Genomic DNA, 18241 nt, shown 5'->3' with positions numbered 1-18241 from the left:
ACCACCTGACTTTGTCTCTGAAGTTTTAACTCCTCCCTGCATGTGTACCATAGATATATTCCTTTTCCTGTGGAATATATGAACTCCTGTCATGAAATGAGCCTGGAGATTGTTGCAGTATAAGGATATGACATTTTAAATATTGAGATAACAAGGGAGTTAGGTGAAATGTTTGATAGAGCAGGGTTTGGATACTTGCCATAAAGTTGGTGGGGTTTTTGTTACTTACATAGTATATTTTAAGCTGTCTTAGTTTTGACTAACATTATGATGTACTAAGGCAATATGAGAGATGGGAATGGAAAAAGAAATCATGGGTGGAAAGAGAAAGGACAGGTAAGACTTTATTGAAGAATTTACAATTAATTTTTTGTCTTTGGTGGACATTTTTTTGTCATCTAGAAAAAGTGTGTACTTGTGTGTGTTCTTTGTAACAGTACTTAAAATGCATTAGCTAAATTTGATTCTATTTTTTTTCTTCTGTTGTATTTGAATCCACCATATTATTTTAATATTTCATCTTTGTATAGATACAGTAATTTTAATTATATATGTAATTGTAATTATATATGTGAAGTACAACTGCTATCTGTGCTTCGGAAGCAAATTCTTCTAGTTCTTTTTTTTCCACATCGTGTGAGACTTCCAGTATAACGTGTTAATTACTACACAGCTTTTCTAAAGGAAGTTTGCACCTTGAATCTTTGATTGGAACAGCCTTCAGTATACAAGTTGTGTTTCTTTGGTTTTTTTTGTTTTTTTAATAGGAGGGGAGGAAAGCAGTGGTAATCAGACTTGGTAATGAATATTTTTCCTGGCATATTAAAACTCATCCACTTTGCTCCACAAGAATGTGCAGATTTGGACACTCTGCACATTTGCTTATTTGCCCAGGATCTTTTTCTTCACTCTCCCAGGGATTTCTGGTTCTTGACATTTTGTCACGTTTGCATTTTCATAGGCCTGTCTCTTTCTAGGTAGATGTAGAGAGTACCTCACTGCACCCTCTGCTCTCTCATCTGATCATTAGTGGTTTAAATCCTCAATTCTGGATTCTTGGCTTTCTGGATTCAGCAGCTCCCAGCTGTATCCTAAGGGCTCAGCCTTGGCCAGTGGTGGGTCTGCCTTGGAGCTCTGCATTGGCTCTGTCAACACAGGGAAAGCTTCTGGCAGCTTCTCACAGAAACCACCTCTGCAGATCTCCACTACCAAAGTCTTCCCATGCCAGCCCAATACACAAGTCACTTTACATCCTGGAGGATAACAGTTCCAAATGAAAGGAGAACCATAACCCATTCTGGAAAGATCCTAGGACAGGGTTCAGTTAAATTAAGTGTCTGAAATAAATTTAGACATCTGTGCAGGAGATCTAATCAGCGAAGGTCCTGGGAAGGATTTGATTGCTTAAGTGAATGCCCCATGCTACATTAAATGACCTGAGTTGCCTCAGACATCCATGTGGAGCTGGCATGTAAAGGACTGTAATAGATCTCTGCCTTCTGGAAAACCATCTGGGCATGTAAAATTGCTCTGTGTTTAGGGTGTGCCATATTAACCCCAGTCAGCAGAGTCAACAGGACAATTCAGCTTCATATAATAGTAACTAAACAGCTGATCACATGAATCACTCTTCAGACAATTAACATTTCAGGGACTTAAACATCCAAATTCACATCTTGTTTGTGAGCAGAAATCCAGCTTCACTATATGAGCTTCCAGTACTTATCCAGAATGGTAATCAGCTTGGATTTCCCTAGCTCTGCAGACAGGAGATTCAAAGTGTTCAGAGCATTTTCTTGTTGCTATGAAGCCATTGTACTTCAGCTGCAAGTCCTTTTGTTTGGGATTTGCATGCTGTGGGAGTTCAGTTGCAGTGATAACACACCTCATGTGCATTCTCTAATTTTTCTTCCTGGCTCATTTACTAATGATAGATTTCTTGTGGCAGCAAGAAAGCAACCAACACTCCCTCAGTATCTCTGCTGGACCTTTTTTTGCATCGTGTAATTCTTCCAAAATACTCATAGTAACACTAAATATCAACATGATGTATGAATTGCTTTGAGATGAAACTGAACTTCTGTATATCAGGCCTAATGCTCCCTTTAATGCCTGCAGACTCGTCCTACAGTTCGTAAGTAAAGTAATCTTAGTTTTTTTTAGAGTACATATCCCAGAGCACAGCACCATAGCAGCTTAAGCTGCTGTAACTCCAGGTTGCAATGATCCTGTGTTGCCATGGGCTAGCATTCCTCTTTTCCTTTCCACAGTGTAAGGTTCAAGCAGCAATGTCATGGGTTGATTGAAGGAGGTAGCTGTTTTCTCCTAGTAAGATTATTTTTCAGGCAGATGAACTGTCTGGAAAGGTTCATCATATGCAAGACTGAAGGAAGGGAAGGGCAGGAATGCAGTGATCAGTTCTAAATCAGATTAAACCAATAGAGAACTGCACATTTATACATGATTGCAGGATCAGAGAGTTCAGTGTTTCTGCCTTCCCAGGCTGTGCTATTCAACACAGAGTAACATGTCTCAGAGGATTATTTTCAGGCTGCCTTAGTGGGGTGATCCTCTGAATTTATATTTCTGATTTATGCAAACATTCTTGTTCAGATGGGGTTTCCAGTTAAACAGCAGCAAAGCCTGCAGAGCATGTTATTCTGTTTTAGAGGTGGGTCTGCTGTACTCTTTCCTTGCTAACCTTCTCTGTGTGTGTAGCACAAAGTCACGTGCCCACACTGATACTGCATTAATCCCAAAGATGACAAATTCAGTGTTATTCACCTATTAGCAGCCTACCTCTCATGAGAATGTTGATACCAGTAATTATTTCAGATCCATTAATCACAAGCAGCAGGTTAAGTTAGAGGCACTTATTGAGCCTGCTCCTGAAAATAATCTTTTGATACTTAAGGTTGAAAAGAATTGATTGAGAACTATTTTTTGGCTTTTTATCATCTGTCTTGCTGCTGGCGTTGTAGAAGATGAGTTTGAGTTTGTCCTCATCCATGCTTTGTTGAGGAAAGAACTGTAAGTCAAAACTCCCTCGACCTTTTCTTTTGTCAGGGATGTTGTGACATGCTAAGTGGGACTCCTCTATGTTTATATTAGGCCATCAAATTTGGAGATAGAGACAACTCTCACTGACAACTGGAAGGATTCCATCGGACCTGTAGACAAGAATCTTGACATTGTATTTAGCCTTTAGGTCTTGATTTTGATGAGCTTCTGAGTTACTTCTTCAGCTAAAGGCATTTCAGCTATCAATTGCACTATGGGGCAGTTTCTGACCATGTGCTTCTATCTCCCTCCCCTACTCTATGAGATTCCAGCTCCAAGTGTGACTGGCATTCTATTTCTCTGTTTGGTCTTAGGTGTGACCACAACTCTTGGTCCAGCTCTCAATGGAAGTGCTTCTTAACCTCTGCTGTTTGTTCAGTGACCCTTTTGCATTTCTGCCTATGTGCTCTTTACTGCTGTACTTCCTTTATTAATATTCCTGATTTATTTTTGGCTTGAAAGCTGGCAGATAGAAAGGACCCTTACAACTGGCTGACTCACCCTTATGTGTGATCAAACATTTTGAAGTCTTACCTTCATTTGTAAGCTGAGTCAGAATGAGGCTGCCTCTACAGATGCTATATAAGGCTCCAATGCCATGGGCAGATCTTGCTGATTCTGGAAGAGCATTGGCTTATTTCCTTCATTCACAGCCTTCCATTGCCTTTTATTGCAAAATTCTATTGCTCATGACATTTGTCATCATTGTTCCTGAGTTGTTAAAATGAAGAAAACTAATTTGGCAAAAATAGTTCTGGTTTCCATGAATGAAAACTGCAGCTCCAGGAGGTTTGCGATATTACCTTTCACGTGGCAAAAGGAAAGGAATTGTACTTGCTGATCAGAAGGTTAATTTCCTCAGTGGCCCAGCTGTTCTCTGTGGCTTTGTTAAAAATGGTTCTGTGTCCAGTGCTGGTAGAGTTGTTGTGGTATTTTATTTATGCCTTCACCATCATTCCAGTGTGGTGCTGGGATGATACTGCACTTGGCAGAGCTCAGTGATCCAGCCTTGATGAGGGTGCTGATTGCACAGTCTGTTATTGTTCTGGAATGCTGTTTGAAGGCACACCAAAACAGAAAGGTTGTTGAAAGAGTGGAGGCAGATACGTGATCCATGTGTTCATTTATTCTGTGTTTTTTCTACAGTATGAATAGCGGCAGCGCTTGAATTCTGTTTAATAATTAAGAATCCTAAATAGTTTTTTCCATTTCACCTCTGCATTTTAAAATTAAAGATGTAATTTCCTTTGTATTTACTAATTTTTGAGGTAGCTCTTTGGGTATTTTTCTGAACTTTGAGTTCCCATTGTTTTTTCTTCTTTTCCCCTCCCCACAGGGAAGAAGACTCTTGAGTTTTTTGTTCAGCTGGAATGTAAACTTCATTAAAATGATACATGGAACTGTTAAAAACCAATTACAGTTCTTTCCAAGGTATGCATCCCAGTTAGAGTACTTAATTAGTCAGAGCTTGTCTAAAATCTTGTCTCACTCTAAAAATACCTAGTGTATTGAAAAAATGTATCAGTATCCAGAAACCCACAAATCCTCTGAACATAACTGCTATATTGTTTCAGCAACTTCATTTTATAGTAGCTCTGACGTGCCTGGTGTACAGTTACAGGAGTAGCAAATGTTTATTTGCCATTAGCTAAAGCAAATTACTTTGATAGAAATTGGACTGTATTATTTGCAGTGCTTTTGTGAGGATTGCAGGTCCATTTCTCCTTTTGTAGGGTGCTTCTATTTTTTTTCCTACGAGCAATCTCTTAATTTAATTTGCTCAGTTTCTATATAAGGCATTCTAATAAGAAGTGACTTGCAGGATAAATCATAGCCTGAAAACTTGGCTGATGGATGAAAAATATGGAGACATTTTTTCCTTTGGTTATTCAGTTAAATATTGCAGAAGTAATTCTGTGTATTAAAATCAGAGGCTTTCTAGTGCTTTCAGGTAGAATAATGTATTCCTGTACATCACTATAAAGAATTTAAGGCATTCTTCAAGACATAAATGGTAAAGTGTCTCTCTGAATGTTTTGACTCTCTCACCACAAGAGATATTTCAAATATCATGTAATAATGCTTGGGTTCATTAAGAGTTAATTTGGTAGTTAACTTGAAAAACAGGATTTCTTATTCTAAAAAACATTTTGGTGCACAGAATTAGGAACAGTATTGGTTCTTATACAAAACTTGGTATTTCACCTTCATGTGTTGTACATAGATAAACAGTTAGAGATATGCTTTCCTGACAGTGTTTCCTGTGTGTTAATGCAGATCCTTGACGGAATACATTTCAGAAGTTTACTTCAGGGCCTGGAAGAAGGTGTCAGGAGAATTCATAGAGGTAACACTACACTTGAAATTTCATTTGCATAGTTTTGAATTTTCAGGGTGGGAAAGACTCATGACTTTCCACCTCAGAGAGGTTTTTAACAATCCTTAAAAAGTTACTTCCCTAAGGAAAAGGCCTCTTCAGCATTGTCAAGGAGTAACTATATGTCATGCTTTGAATCTTTTTCCACTGAGATCAGCTTGGCTGCAGTTAAACACCTTTAATTCTGCTGCTGAAGTTTTGGTTCACACAAATATGCATATACACAATGTTTTTCATAAACATACCATTAGCTGAATTACTGAAGCTTTTATTCAATATGTACAAGTCTGTATAGTTGATAGCTCAAGTATTTGTCTAGTTCTTGTGGATTTTCATGGAAATTATTAAAGGCATAATTACAGATCACAACAATGATAGAGCAAAATTTCAGATATCAAAATGCTCTTATTTCCCCTGCTAGTGGCTTCTGACAATTGGATTAGTTGTATTTTCTGAAATTTTGAAAATCACTTGAGGCAGACTGAGGCCCCCAGCATGGAAAAAATTGGGCCAAGCAGAAGTGAAGTAAGAAATAATAGCAGATACTATTTTCAGTTGCTTGTTTTAGGGAAAAATGTAGTTGCTGCACAGCTACAGTAGCTACAGTGCTTACTATTGTTTTATTGTATTAACAGGAGCATGTGTGTGTTTTTACTGTAGGTACTTGAGTATAACTGCATTCAGGATTTCATGCATCATGGAATTCATCTTCCCAGAAGTTCTTCTGTTCATTCTAAAGTTAGAGAGGTAAGTTCCAAGAAAGCATGACATGAACTAGTAGCATCAAAATGAGATCAGTTGCTGTAAAGTGGAAAATTTCCATTTCATACTAAAATACCATACCACGTGTGGTTGGAATGGAAATACTTTGCTCTATAGCAGCCTGTATGGGGCTGTGTTTGGGGTGTGCTGGTGGCACAGCAGTGTTCTGGCTGCTGCTGAGCAGAGCCTGTGTGGTCTCAAGGCTTTCTCCTCCCTGTCTTTTCCCTTGGAAGTGGGCTGGGCATGAGCAAGAAGTTGGGAGGTCACAGTTGAGACACCTGACCCAAATTGACCAGAAGGATATTGCATGCCAAACAACCATCATTCACTCAGCAAACTGGGAAAGTGGGTTTTGGGAGGGCAGCCATTGCTGGGAGGCTGGCTGAGTATTGGTCTGGCCTGCTTTTGGCAGGTGATGAGTGGTTGCACTTGCATCACTCCTTTGAGGATTTTTTGGTCCTCTTTACTTCATTTATTAAACTGTCCTTATCTTGACCCATGAACTTGCTTTCCTCTTCCAGTTCTTTCATCCCCACTGAGCAGAGGAGGTGTGAATGGCTCTGGGTGCTTAGCTGGTGACTGGGGCCAGCACACCACAAATACTTTAAAAATAGCATATTCTGAGAAACAATGTTAGAATGAGTTTTAGTAGGAATCTTCTTATAGTTTTGCACCAGATTTGTCTTTGATGCTCAAAAGTAGAAATAGAAGAGGATTTTCCAGAGTGCCACAAATAGTTTTTGCTGTCTAAGCTTTTGTTGTCTAAGCTTTCTTTGCCTATAGGATTGACCTTTCCATAGATGATCACAGGGACAAAAAGTCATAACATAACTGAGGCAAACTTAGTAGGGCCTGAAATGAAACTTTTCTTTTTTGTGGCTTTTTTCTTTTTATTATATGTAAGGGATTTGTGTATGTTTATAGGGACAAGCTTTGATTCTAGTGGTCTGTCTGTGGCATTTAGCCATGAGCAGAACTTTTGAAGCAGAATGAGAAGTGCACAAGGCTTTTTAAAACATTTGTATTTGATCAATGTCCCTTCCCCTCCCACACTTTCTCCCAAATACCCAGACTCTAGAGTGTATACTGTATGCAATATACAGCTCAACATACCAGTGTAAAATACTGTAGTGGGTTTTTTATTTGTTTTGTTTTGGATTTTTTGGGGTTGGTCTTTTAGGGATTTTGTTCTTTTTTGTTTTCTCATAGCTATAAGGATTTCCTTGTCCTGTGATTCCTGATTGATGGAACAGACTTTTGGCAGGGCATTTAATGTTTTCCAGACTCCAAGGCTTATGATCTTGAAAGGACAGTGAATAAGTATGTCTTTGGGCTGCAAGTGGTGTGGGTCTTGGAATAAATTTGAACTGCCCACTAGAGGGTCAGCTTCTTTTCAAATTTTGTGTAATCTTGTATTCTGTTTTCCAAGATCTTCAGGGAACTATCAGTGCCATATTGATCAAGGCCAGAAATGCTCAGAGTATGATCTCGTCTCACTTTCTGATTAATTGCCAACCTTAGACCACAGCTCAAACTGCTCAGTATTTTAACTGGAGGAATTCTTCATATCAAATTCCGTTATGTCCTTTCTCATATCCTGCTCTGGTCTTCCACTTTTTCTTTTCTGCATAATTTAGATATAAAAGTAACAGGATTTTTTAGCTAATTAAGCACAGCTTTGAGTCCCAAGGAGTGCTGATACTTGCTTTTCATCAATGCATAAAAAATGCATTAGGTTTGTGTGTGTATATTTGGATAACACAACTTACAAGATAAATTCCTTTGTTCTTAACAGAGAAAAGGCTTATTTATCTGTAGTTTATAATTTCATGGTTTCAAAGTATTTCTGCCAGTTACTTTAAAAATATTTTTTACAGTAACAAAAGTCAGGTGTTGCTGTGAGATTTTCTGTTGTTGTAGATCTTTATATAAACTTACTGACTCTATATACAAAGTTATAAAATATTATATTATTAGATTGTTTTAATTTTTACTATTTTTGAGATTTCCTAATAGGATATAGGGACAATTAAAGTGTTTAGTTTTGTCATTTCCATAGTATGAAAACTCTGTCTTATGGAATTAAGAAATGTGGCAACCCCTTACCCCTTCCTGAATGCAGAATGTTAAAATGACTTTGGGGCCTGTTTTATTTGGTTTTTCTTAGATGCTGAGTTATTTTCATAAACAAAGTAAAGTTCGTCAAGGAGTTGAAGAAATGCTCTATAGATTGTATCAGCCCATCCTCTGGAGAGCACTGAAGGTAATTATCCTTTTCAGAAAATACAGCTGTCTTTCTCCAGCTATTAAATTTTGGGTCCCTTCCACATCTTCCATTTTTATTATTTGCTTTTAAAAGGAAATGGCCACAAAAACCAAAATGAGTGTTTAACATCACAGATGTAGCTGAGTAACTTTGCAAGTTGTAATTAGGTATATCATGCACAATAGTATTCTAACTTGTTAATATAATTACTTGTAAAATTCACTTTTGTTTACAGGTATGTAGAGTGCTTTCCAGGATTGCAGTTGGTATTCTTACCTTCTCAATCTGAAAATTCTGTGTAATCTTGTATTATCTTTTCCAAGATCTTTAGGGAATTATCAGTGTTTCATTGATCAAAGCCAGAAGTGTTCAGAGGATGGTTTAGTCTCACCTGCTGATTAATTACCAGCCTGAGACTATAGCTCAATGAATTTATTGAGAGTATTAATTTAGGAAAACTTTTATTCTAGTTGGATTGTATGGACAGACATTTGTGGTATGGATGTACACTCAAAATGAAATTTCTTACTTGTAGTTCTTTTATGGTGTGTGTATGTCCTTCTGTGGATTGCATGCATGGACTAAAGGGGACCCACTGCAGCTTGTCTACTCAGTTACACTCTGTGATTAAGAGGAGACAAACTTCCTTCTTTGGTGACAGTTTTTATTTTGTCTGAAGTGATGAAATCCCTGTTTGTGAGAGCATACACATACAGCCAAATTAATTTCTGGTAAACATTTACAGTTTTTTTTACTGATTGGTCATAAGCATCTTCTCTAGACATGAGAAAAGTATTTGAAATTCTCAAAATTGAAGGTATTTACTGTTAACTTCAAAAGTTTACAGTGGATTTTATGAGTTACAGGAAGGAGTTGAGAGCTGTTGGGTTTCAACAGAACCCTGTGGTAGAGGTGGAAATAGAAACAGAGCCATTACTAGCCCAGAATCTTGTTTGGTCTGACATTAAAGGTTGGATCCCATCCTTTTAGAATTAATGCAAACAAGGAACCTTCTGGATGAAGCATTTATGTCCTAGTGGCAGAGAAAGATATCTACAAAGCATGTTTTCCTATAATTTCTCTATTTCTGTCTGTAAAAAGAATAGGGACTTTAACTGTTTTTTGGTTAGTTAACAAAATACAGTGTTCCATTCTTAAGGGAGTTGCTGCCTATCAGTAGAGGGTCATAATCACTTTCCAAAGCCCAGGACTCATATTTGAGACCAGACTACTTTTTGGAGAAAGGTTCTGTTAAACTATGAAATCTGCATACATTTATTTAGAGAAATGTAACAGATGGTGTGTTGTGAGGGAAAAAAAAAAGGTTAATGATTGATTTGCAGCAAGACAACAGGAGAATTCCTGATTCCAGAAGTGGTTGAAATTTTTAACAGCTGCTGTTCATAATTTTCACATCACTAATGGTTCCATTGCTAGAACCAATCATATAATACTACATGAAGTATTTGGCATTTTGAACTGTTGCTCTGACTCAGAATCACCAGTAGTTTAGTTTAAGACACAGAACTAAGAAGGGAAGCTTATAACTGTTCTTACTATTGTGAATTCTACTTCAAAGCTTGAAATGTCAGTTTGATTTTAGATAACCAGTTTGATGCTCCTGTTTTAGCCAAATCCCTAATTTAATATAGAGAAGAACAAATTCTGTTCTAGAACAATGGTTATGGAACCAAGGATACACAAGGCCTGTTTACTCCTCCTTCTTGCAGAAAGCAAAAATACTTCAGTTGTAAGAATACAAAGAATTCCAAATCTGTTCATATTTAAACAGAGAATGCACATTTGTGATACAGTTCTCTGTTTTTTCTTCACTTGCTTGTTTTACAAGTGTTTAGACTGCACAAGCTTTTGTTGGGGCTTTTTCCAAGACGTCTTTTATAAGCCTTTATGCAACTTTAAGTTTATATTATAAAAACCCATATGTAATTTCATCTTTTTTCATGTTCTTCTTATGAAAAGCAAGTGTCATGCAAACATAAAAGAGATGTGCAATGATTGGTTGTTAGTATGAGAAGATATAAAAAATATGGATTTTTAGTGTGAGGTAAGTAGTGATTAAGCTATTTCTTATCAAGCTGAAAAAGTCAAGAACCACTCCTCCAGGAATTCAAGCTGTTGAAGGAAGTGATTCCTTAAAGTGTTGGGTTGTCTTTTTAAATTTTTGTTAACATCCCATGCATTCAAAGTAACATGTCTTGGGGAAGCAGTCTTTTAAATAATGGGAAGTAAATTTCAGAACCTGTGAGACCAGATAAAATTTAAAAGAAAGCTATCAAAATTAACTGAAGAAAAAAATTACAATATTGTTTCAAAAGGTTCTGGAAGTTCCTCAGAATAGTACAAGCATAATGGTAAAGAAATATTAGTCATTTAAATAACTGCAGGCTCTGGCATGGAAAAGTCAGTGTGGATTAAAACAGGCCATGAATTTAAAGTCCTTGGTTCTACATCTGTGAAGACATTGTATGAGCCTGAATATGCAAATACATTTGGGATAAATTCCAGTTAATTAAAGGCAGGAATTTGAACTGTGGGTACTCAGTTCAGAATTAAAAGTGAGCTTAATGGAATTCAGTGTAATGCACTTTAAAAGTTTATGGAAATTAACTTTCTGGAATGGCTGTGGTAGACAAGGTCTAGGTTATTGCACAAAAACACATTTGAATTAATTTTCACATGCAATGTTAGTGCAGAAGAGCCTGTTTCACCCTGAATTCACATATTATCTTGTTATGTGTTAATTCCTAAATATAGACAAGCTCAGAGTTAAGGATTTTCTACAACTTTATAGAATAGAATTAAAAATTGCAGTCTTTTCACCTTTAAACTGTTTGCATTATCCATAATAAATAAAGGAAACACAAATCTCTAACTAAAGAATATATGTGCGTGCTTTATTTGCTTTTGTAGTATTCAATTTAGAATTCCTAGTAGTTTTCTTGACTTGAAGAATTTGGAATGTTATAGTTCTACTCTACCATATCAGGATTGGTCAAGAAGAGAAACCCAAAATAGATTGTAAATGAAGTAATTGCTACTCATTTATTTTGTGTTTTTCTGAGTTTATTTGTCATTAGCTTATATAAGTCTAAATATTACATGGTTGTTGCCATGTTTTTTTTCCCTGCCTTTGATCTGTGCTTTATGACCAGGGAAGAAGAAAATTAGATGATTAGAATAGGCAAAAATTACCTTGAACTGTCTCATCTTGCTGTTAAAATTAGGCCTAGTTTGCATGTTCTATTGAGAGATTTCATTTTCTTAAAATAAAAAACAAAATCTAGACAAAATTCTTCCTTCTCTCTTCTTTCCAAGAGAAGTCAGCAGCGGCTCTTAATCACTGGCACTGCTATCTTTGATAAATAAAATGCAGTTTGATGGTTAGATTTCAGCTCTCTCCTTGAGATGCCCTGAATTTCTTCATGGTTTCATTGCCTGCTCTCTTTTTCCTTTAAGAGTCCACAGAATCAATTATCTTTCACTGAATGGGTGTATCAATATGCAGGTTTTCTTTTTTGCAATTGTGACTCTATAACCAGTGAAATATATGGTGGAGTACACTGAAAATTGTTAAATATGGTAAAATGTTGTGAGGCTTCCTATAGATTTTTGATGAGCTGCCTGGAGCATCAGAACATGGTTCTAATACTTGTGCAGAGATGCAGAACTGAGTATGTTTTTGCTGGATAAGTTACTCTACAAGCTTTCTGGTGCTTAGTTAACAAATACTATTTTCTTGAAGAAATGCACTTGAGCTTTTCAAATTAAATCACCTGTCTCTTGACAAGCAAGTTAATTAATCCAATCTGATTGAATTCAAGAGTCTTCTGTCTTGAAGAGGAGCTTTAAGGCCACGAAGAGAAATCCCAACTGCTTTTAATTTATTCAGCATTACAGAAAGCAGAAGGTCTCTGACTGTGATTTTTCAGGGTCATTGAAGCTGATATGCTTTAAAAGCTGATTGTAACAATAATTCAGGCTGTACTGAATGGGCAGAAATGTAAGATAAAACATTAAAACTCATATGTGACTTTAAGTTCTTCCATCCATTTATAAATTCACCTCTTCCATCTATTTAATTAAAAACACTTGTTAATATGTTTGGAGAATCATATTTGACAGGTTACACCTTTGGATATTAACAGTTGGTCCTTATGGAAAAATTATCTTTGTCTCCATTGTAACAGGCCAGAAACAAAGAAGTTCGAGCAAATGCAGCATTTTTGTTTGTTGATGCTTTTCCTATTCGTGATCCCAGTTTTACTGCTGAAAACATGGACAGTGAAATTCAGAAACAATTTGAAGAACTTTTTGTAAGTTTTTATGAAACTTAAAATGTTAAAAATGAAACTTTTATCAAAGCTAACTAAAAAAAAAAAAACTTTGATGCAATTAAAATTTATGGAATTTCTGGATAATTCTAAGGAAATACAGGTCTGTGGTGCAGAAAATACAAAAATGAGCTGACATTTAAATTTCTGTAGTATGTTTTCTGCAGATGCTAAACACCCTTTAAACTCGAAAAAGGAAATATTTTGTTTGTTATTCATTAATCTGTGAATGAGAGATGCCTTTGAAAGATTAAATGCATGAGCAATGATTTTGATTCTTACTTGATCTAGGACTGTGGGGGAGAGCTTCACAGTTACTATGGAAGCACTCAATGAAAGTTCAGTACTGTATTACTAAGTAGCTCTGTAATTAAGTATAATGGAGAAAACCTAAAAATCCCCTTACCAGTCCAGATGGGTGAGAATGGGCATAGTATTTGCATTAAGAATATGTTTGGGAATTCCTGAGTAAACTTCAGATAATTTCAAGGTTTTTGCGTTGTTCCATAGGAACAGTGAGCAGTGTAGACGCATACAAATAGAAATCTAAATATTCTTAATTAAGTCACAAATGCAAGACTTGATTTATTAAAAAAAAAAAATAAAAAAATTTAAAAGTCCAATGAAAAACGTTGGCCAGTAGTTTTCTTAATTTTGCTTCTGATTTAAATTTCCTTGTTTTCTTCATAGTAAAATGCCTTGAGGGACTATTAATATTACAGTTCTTTTATTGTATGACAATTTTCATAATGATTAAAAGGTAATGGAATGCATTTTGTTTATGATAGGCTCAGGCCAAACAGCAATAGAGTCACAATAATCCATATGTTCACAGTATTATTCTTCTGTTTGTTTTAGAGTCTCTTAGAAGATCCTCATCCAGTTGTCCGCTCTACAGGGATACTTGGAGTTACTCAGATCACATCCAAATACTGGGAGATGATTCCCTCAACAATTCTTGCTGATCTTTTAAAAAAGATAACTGGAGATCTGGCTTGTGATGTAACATCTGCTGATGTTCGATGCTCTGTTTTTAAAGTAAATGGGTTTTATCATGATTGTCATTTTTGTATTTTACTTGATCTACAGGTTTCTAGTATAGGCCAAAATCAATGAAATTACTTGTTCTTCACAATGTCTTAAGTAATAGAATTCCTAATACATAGAGGTTTTACACATTTTATAAAAGCCACATGTTTGGAAAACACAAATGTCTTTTAAAATAGTAACTGGCTTTCTGACTCTCCAAGGTTTTTCAATTCCAGAGTTGTATGCACACTGTTTGGACCCAATAATAGTTTTTTGGGTTTTTTTTTTTTTTGATCTGTTAAAAATTATGCTTAAATTTGAAAATATTTGTAGGGAGGTTCCAGGATGTTCTTACATCACTGGCTTTAATGCATCCCAAGACATGTACAATTAGGATTTTGTACCCCACTTTGTGTGTCTTGAGGTTTGGATGGATATAATTCCACAGTTTGTCTGGTGGTGCCTCCTCCCATTCATTGCTCACTGTGTTAGAAATAGCTCATCTACATTTTTCTGGCATGTGAGAAGCAGCTGATAGGTTGGACAGAAAAATGAACTCCCTAAGTTGCATTTTCATGTGAAGATTTTGTGTCTGTGTCAGTTCAGCCTCAAATTGAAGCTGTCGTCCTGTTAATCCTCACTTATTCCACTGCTGCTTCATGGGGGAGCTGTCCTGCATAAGCAGAAAGTGCTGATATAAAAATGAATTGGAAAAAATAAATCTATTTTTAATTTGAAATCAGCGTATTTTAGAGAGCTGGTGTGCCCTCAGGTAGAGGGCAGTGCCATGGTCTTAGTGTGGGTCTGAAGCTGATGCAGCTGAAGTGAGTTCACTGAACACAGTTTGCTTGTAAATTTGAAGTAATCAAAGCAGTTTTTACCAAAGAATATTACAAGAAAAATAATCATGTACAATGTCTGACTCTGCTTTATTTAACATGAGAAGTGTCATGGTTCTCCTTAAAAAATTTTTAACTACAGATTTTCCAGTTCTACTTTCTGGATTTTAATTTTTTTTTTTTTTTATTTTAGTGCCTACCAATAATTTTGGACAACAAACTAAGTCACCCTCTCCTGGAACAGCTCTTGCCTGCAACCAAACACAGTCTTCATGACAATTCTGAGAAAGTGCGAGTGGCTTTTGTGGAAATGCTGCTCAAAGTGAAGGCTGCCAAGGCTGCTAAGGTAGGACACTTGATAAGTAGCAAGGAGACAAAATCAAGGCATTTCTTTAAAATTTTAAAAGAGTACATTTTGAGATTGCTGCAGTGTTCCTAAAAAAGGAAGAAATAACCTGCTCTGCTCTGGTAATACTCTTTAATATTTGTTGTGTTCTGAGTGCTCTGTGGGCCCTTGTTCTCTCCGTGGATGGGCAGGGGAGAGCAGTGTGTTACAACTCTTCCCTCAGCTGCCCAACTCTTCTAAATGCCTAACACCTTAACCCAGCAGCTTTTTTGCTTTGATTCTGCTGTTTTTATAATGTCTGTTTCTACTTTGTAGGCACGTCTGTCAGGATTGTGGTTTTTTATTGTAGTGATTTTTAATGTATTTTGTGTTCTGTGGACCCTTACTTAGGGTGATACTGTCCAGCCAGAGGCATTACAGCATCTTTGAGCTCTTACTCCACTCTCTAATGTTAATAGCTTCTTAATTTCAGTTTTATATTTTAACTTAGCAATGGTTTTGTCTCTTGCTAAGCCTAATAAAGACAGAGGAGTGCACTGAGTATGGTGAAGGGTGTAGAGGGAAAGCTATACAAGGCATGGCTGAGGTGACTTGGTTTGAGAATTGTTCTGAGTTTGCTGCCATTAAAGACAAAGAAAAAAGATAATTTTCAATGTCAGTGATTTTTTAGAAGAAGGAAAGATCAGGTTTGCATAAAGAAAAAAATCTTAGTAACTGTTGGATGTTTTTCAATAACTTCCTATTGATTTAAAAACTGTAATGTGTTATCTCTACTTAGTCCTGGGATCACTTTAAATTTATTTTTTATGACAGTTCTAATAGGTACATCCATAGTTCGAATTCGCAGGGTAAATAGCTGCTGCAAATATTTCTATTCAAGAGTGAAATAGGTTCCTTGGCATTGAAAAATGCCTGCTTTTTGTTTTTTGTTTTAATTTGAAATTGTCCAGCATGATTAATTCAGAATCTTCTCACAAAAATTGCAAGTGTAGTGTTACTGCTGGCATAACAGCTGTGTAGTCTTTCTGAATTTCATAGGCTTTGTTTTCTGTGTTGCAAATAAACAAGAGCTCTACTAAGGATGGGATGCATTCAGAATTTACTTATGTAGGGTTTGGGATTGTTTTGGAAAGGGTGTTGATCCATACTGGTTTTTAAGGCATACACAATATTTGTAAGTAGTTTGGTCCTGCTTTGTCCTGTGAGGAGAATATGAAACATGGCACATAATGACAAATAATTCCATTTTATGGTGATATCCTTATTGAGTAAATAGTTCTTCCCTGTATCTATGGAATTGCATTTGTATTGCAGGTGTACTGAACTGGGATGGCTTGAACCACAATTTTACCAGTGAGTCAGAGATACCAGGAGATTTAAAACATCAGCACAGTAAAATAACATTATTGCAGCAGGATTTGACTTAAAAATAAAAAGTGCTTATGTTTTCCAGGTTAATGTTCCTTATATCTGTTTAGACTATTGACACTTAATCACTTAATGAAGGTGATGTTTTTTGTCTATTTGTATTTAATTCCTTTGAATATCATTTTCTGACTTTACCAAGTTCTGGAATATCTGTCCCATGGAGCATCTCCTGTCCCGCCTTGAAACCGACTCTCGGCCGGTGTCGCGGCGCATCGTGAACCTGCTGCTCAACTCCTTCTTCCCCACTGCCCAGCCCGAGGACGTGTGGTGTGAGCGCTGTGTCACTCTGATCCAGATGAACCCAGCTGCAGCCAGGAAGTTCTATCAATATGCTTGTGAATTTACTGCCCCCACCAATATAGGTAAAGCACAAAACATTGTCAGCTTTTGGAATTACTGATGTCACGCCATGCAAATGCTTTTTTCTTCTTATTTCTGTAACAGTGTTGCTAGATCTTTTTGAGCTCATAGTTTTTGAAATTTTTGAGACCAGCAATAAGCACAGCAGGCAAAATCATCAGCTTTTACAACAAAGAGGAGATCAAAGCTTTTCATCTCTGCTCTTAGATGCTGTACTGTACACTCCAGCCCATAGTGGAACTTGGTCCTTCTGTTCCCCTTTCTCCTCACAGGTACCTTAAAATTATGTGAGTTGATACTTAATTCTCATGTAGAAAAAGGGTAGCAAATGGTGCCTTAAGTGACTTGAGACCTTCACATGGAAAAATTATACATAAACTGAAAAAATGTTTACATCTGATAATCTGGTTATCTGGGATTTGTGGATCGGTATTTTCAAATTGCTCAGATAAAATCTAAAAAGTACTTTTTCAGAAAGCTTCAGAAAGTTTCAGTGAAGAGGGCAGGTACTGCCTAGAATGTCAATGCTTTTTAGAAAAGTCCTATGGAACCAAGTAAAATCAGGAAAATTTTTTTCAAAGGAGTTCTGATAAAACCCAGATAATCAGCATGGGGTGACTTGAAACCATTGCCTCTCAACTGCTCATCTTGATAAGGTTATGAAATCACAATTATGAAAGCAGCTCATTATACTTCCACCAGAGTGGGCAATCACCCTTTCACTTTTTCTAGAGCTGTGCTCTTCATTCAGGAGTGCAATGGTTGGGCTACAATATCTTCTTCAAAGAGTGGGAATTAACATAGGAGGGAATGAGACTTGACATAGGAACGAACACTGACATAGGAGGGAATGTATTCTTGAACGTGGGTCATTAAATTAATAGCTATGCCAGATTAAATGTAGGAGTTGGAGGAGCTTCCACTGATTCTGATCTGATAAAGTGGTGGTTAATTGGGGTTTTTTTAGTATACTGTTTTAACAGTAAAATTGCACAGGCTGTTGATAATGTTGTCATTTCTTTGTCATACTTGAGGATATAAAACACATTCACACTTTTTCCATTTCCTTTACAGGGAATTTTTCTCCATTTTTTCCTAGCTGTTTCTGGTTCTGTTGCCTACTTTTTCATACTGGCTTTCCAGCATTATAATTAGAAGCATATATTACCAACATTCTTAGCAAATAATAAATGTCTAATTTATTCTTATTCACTTTAAATGTAGCAAAATTGATGCTCACTATTCGGCGCTGCTTGACTGCCTGTATCCAAAAATCAGTGAAAGAGAGGCTTCATGACAGTGGGGATGATGATGAAGATGAAAGTGGAAAGGAAAACAGCAGTGTAAGAAAGTCCACTTTATGCTAAATTCTGTGCTTAATGTGAGACAGAATATATAACAGAAGTCTAAAGGAAAGCCCTT

General features: G+C 36.5%; 1 protein-coding gene across 2 annotated transcripts in view; it reads left to right on the top strand.

Annotated features, from left to right (window-relative positions):
• The window catches only part of NCAPG2 (non-SMC condensin II complex subunit G2), a 41588-nt gene that overhangs the window by 7435 nt on the left and 15912 nt on the right, over window positions 1–18241 (top strand). For both annotated transcript variants that reach the window (XM_079301058.1, XM_079301059.1), the window contains exons 7-15: window positions 4397–4491; window positions 5338–5407; window positions 6098–6184; window positions 8367–8462; window positions 12674–12799; window positions 13676–13855; window positions 14879–15031; window positions 16599–16821; window positions 18044–18162. In XM_079301058.1, the coding sequence (XP_079157184.1) occupies window positions 4397–4491; window positions 5338–5407; window positions 6098–6184; window positions 8367–8462; window positions 12674–12799; window positions 13676–13855; window positions 14879–15031; window positions 16599–16821; window positions 18044–18162 (1149 nt within the window). The remainder of the gene's footprint in view (window positions 1–4396; window positions 4492–5337; window positions 5408–6097; window positions 6185–8366; window positions 8463–12673; window positions 12800–13675; window positions 13856–14878; window positions 15032–16598; window positions 16822–18043; window positions 18163–18241) is intronic.

This window comes from Erithacus rubecula (assembly GCF_903797595.1).
Source record: "Erithacus rubecula genome assembly, chromosome: 3".
NCBI classification, from domain to species: Eukaryota; Metazoa; Chordata; class Aves; order Passeriformes; family Muscicapidae; genus Erithacus; species Erithacus rubecula.
The sequence above is the reverse complement of the archived record's forward strand: the minus strand, read 5'-3'. Positions and strand labels throughout refer to the sequence as shown.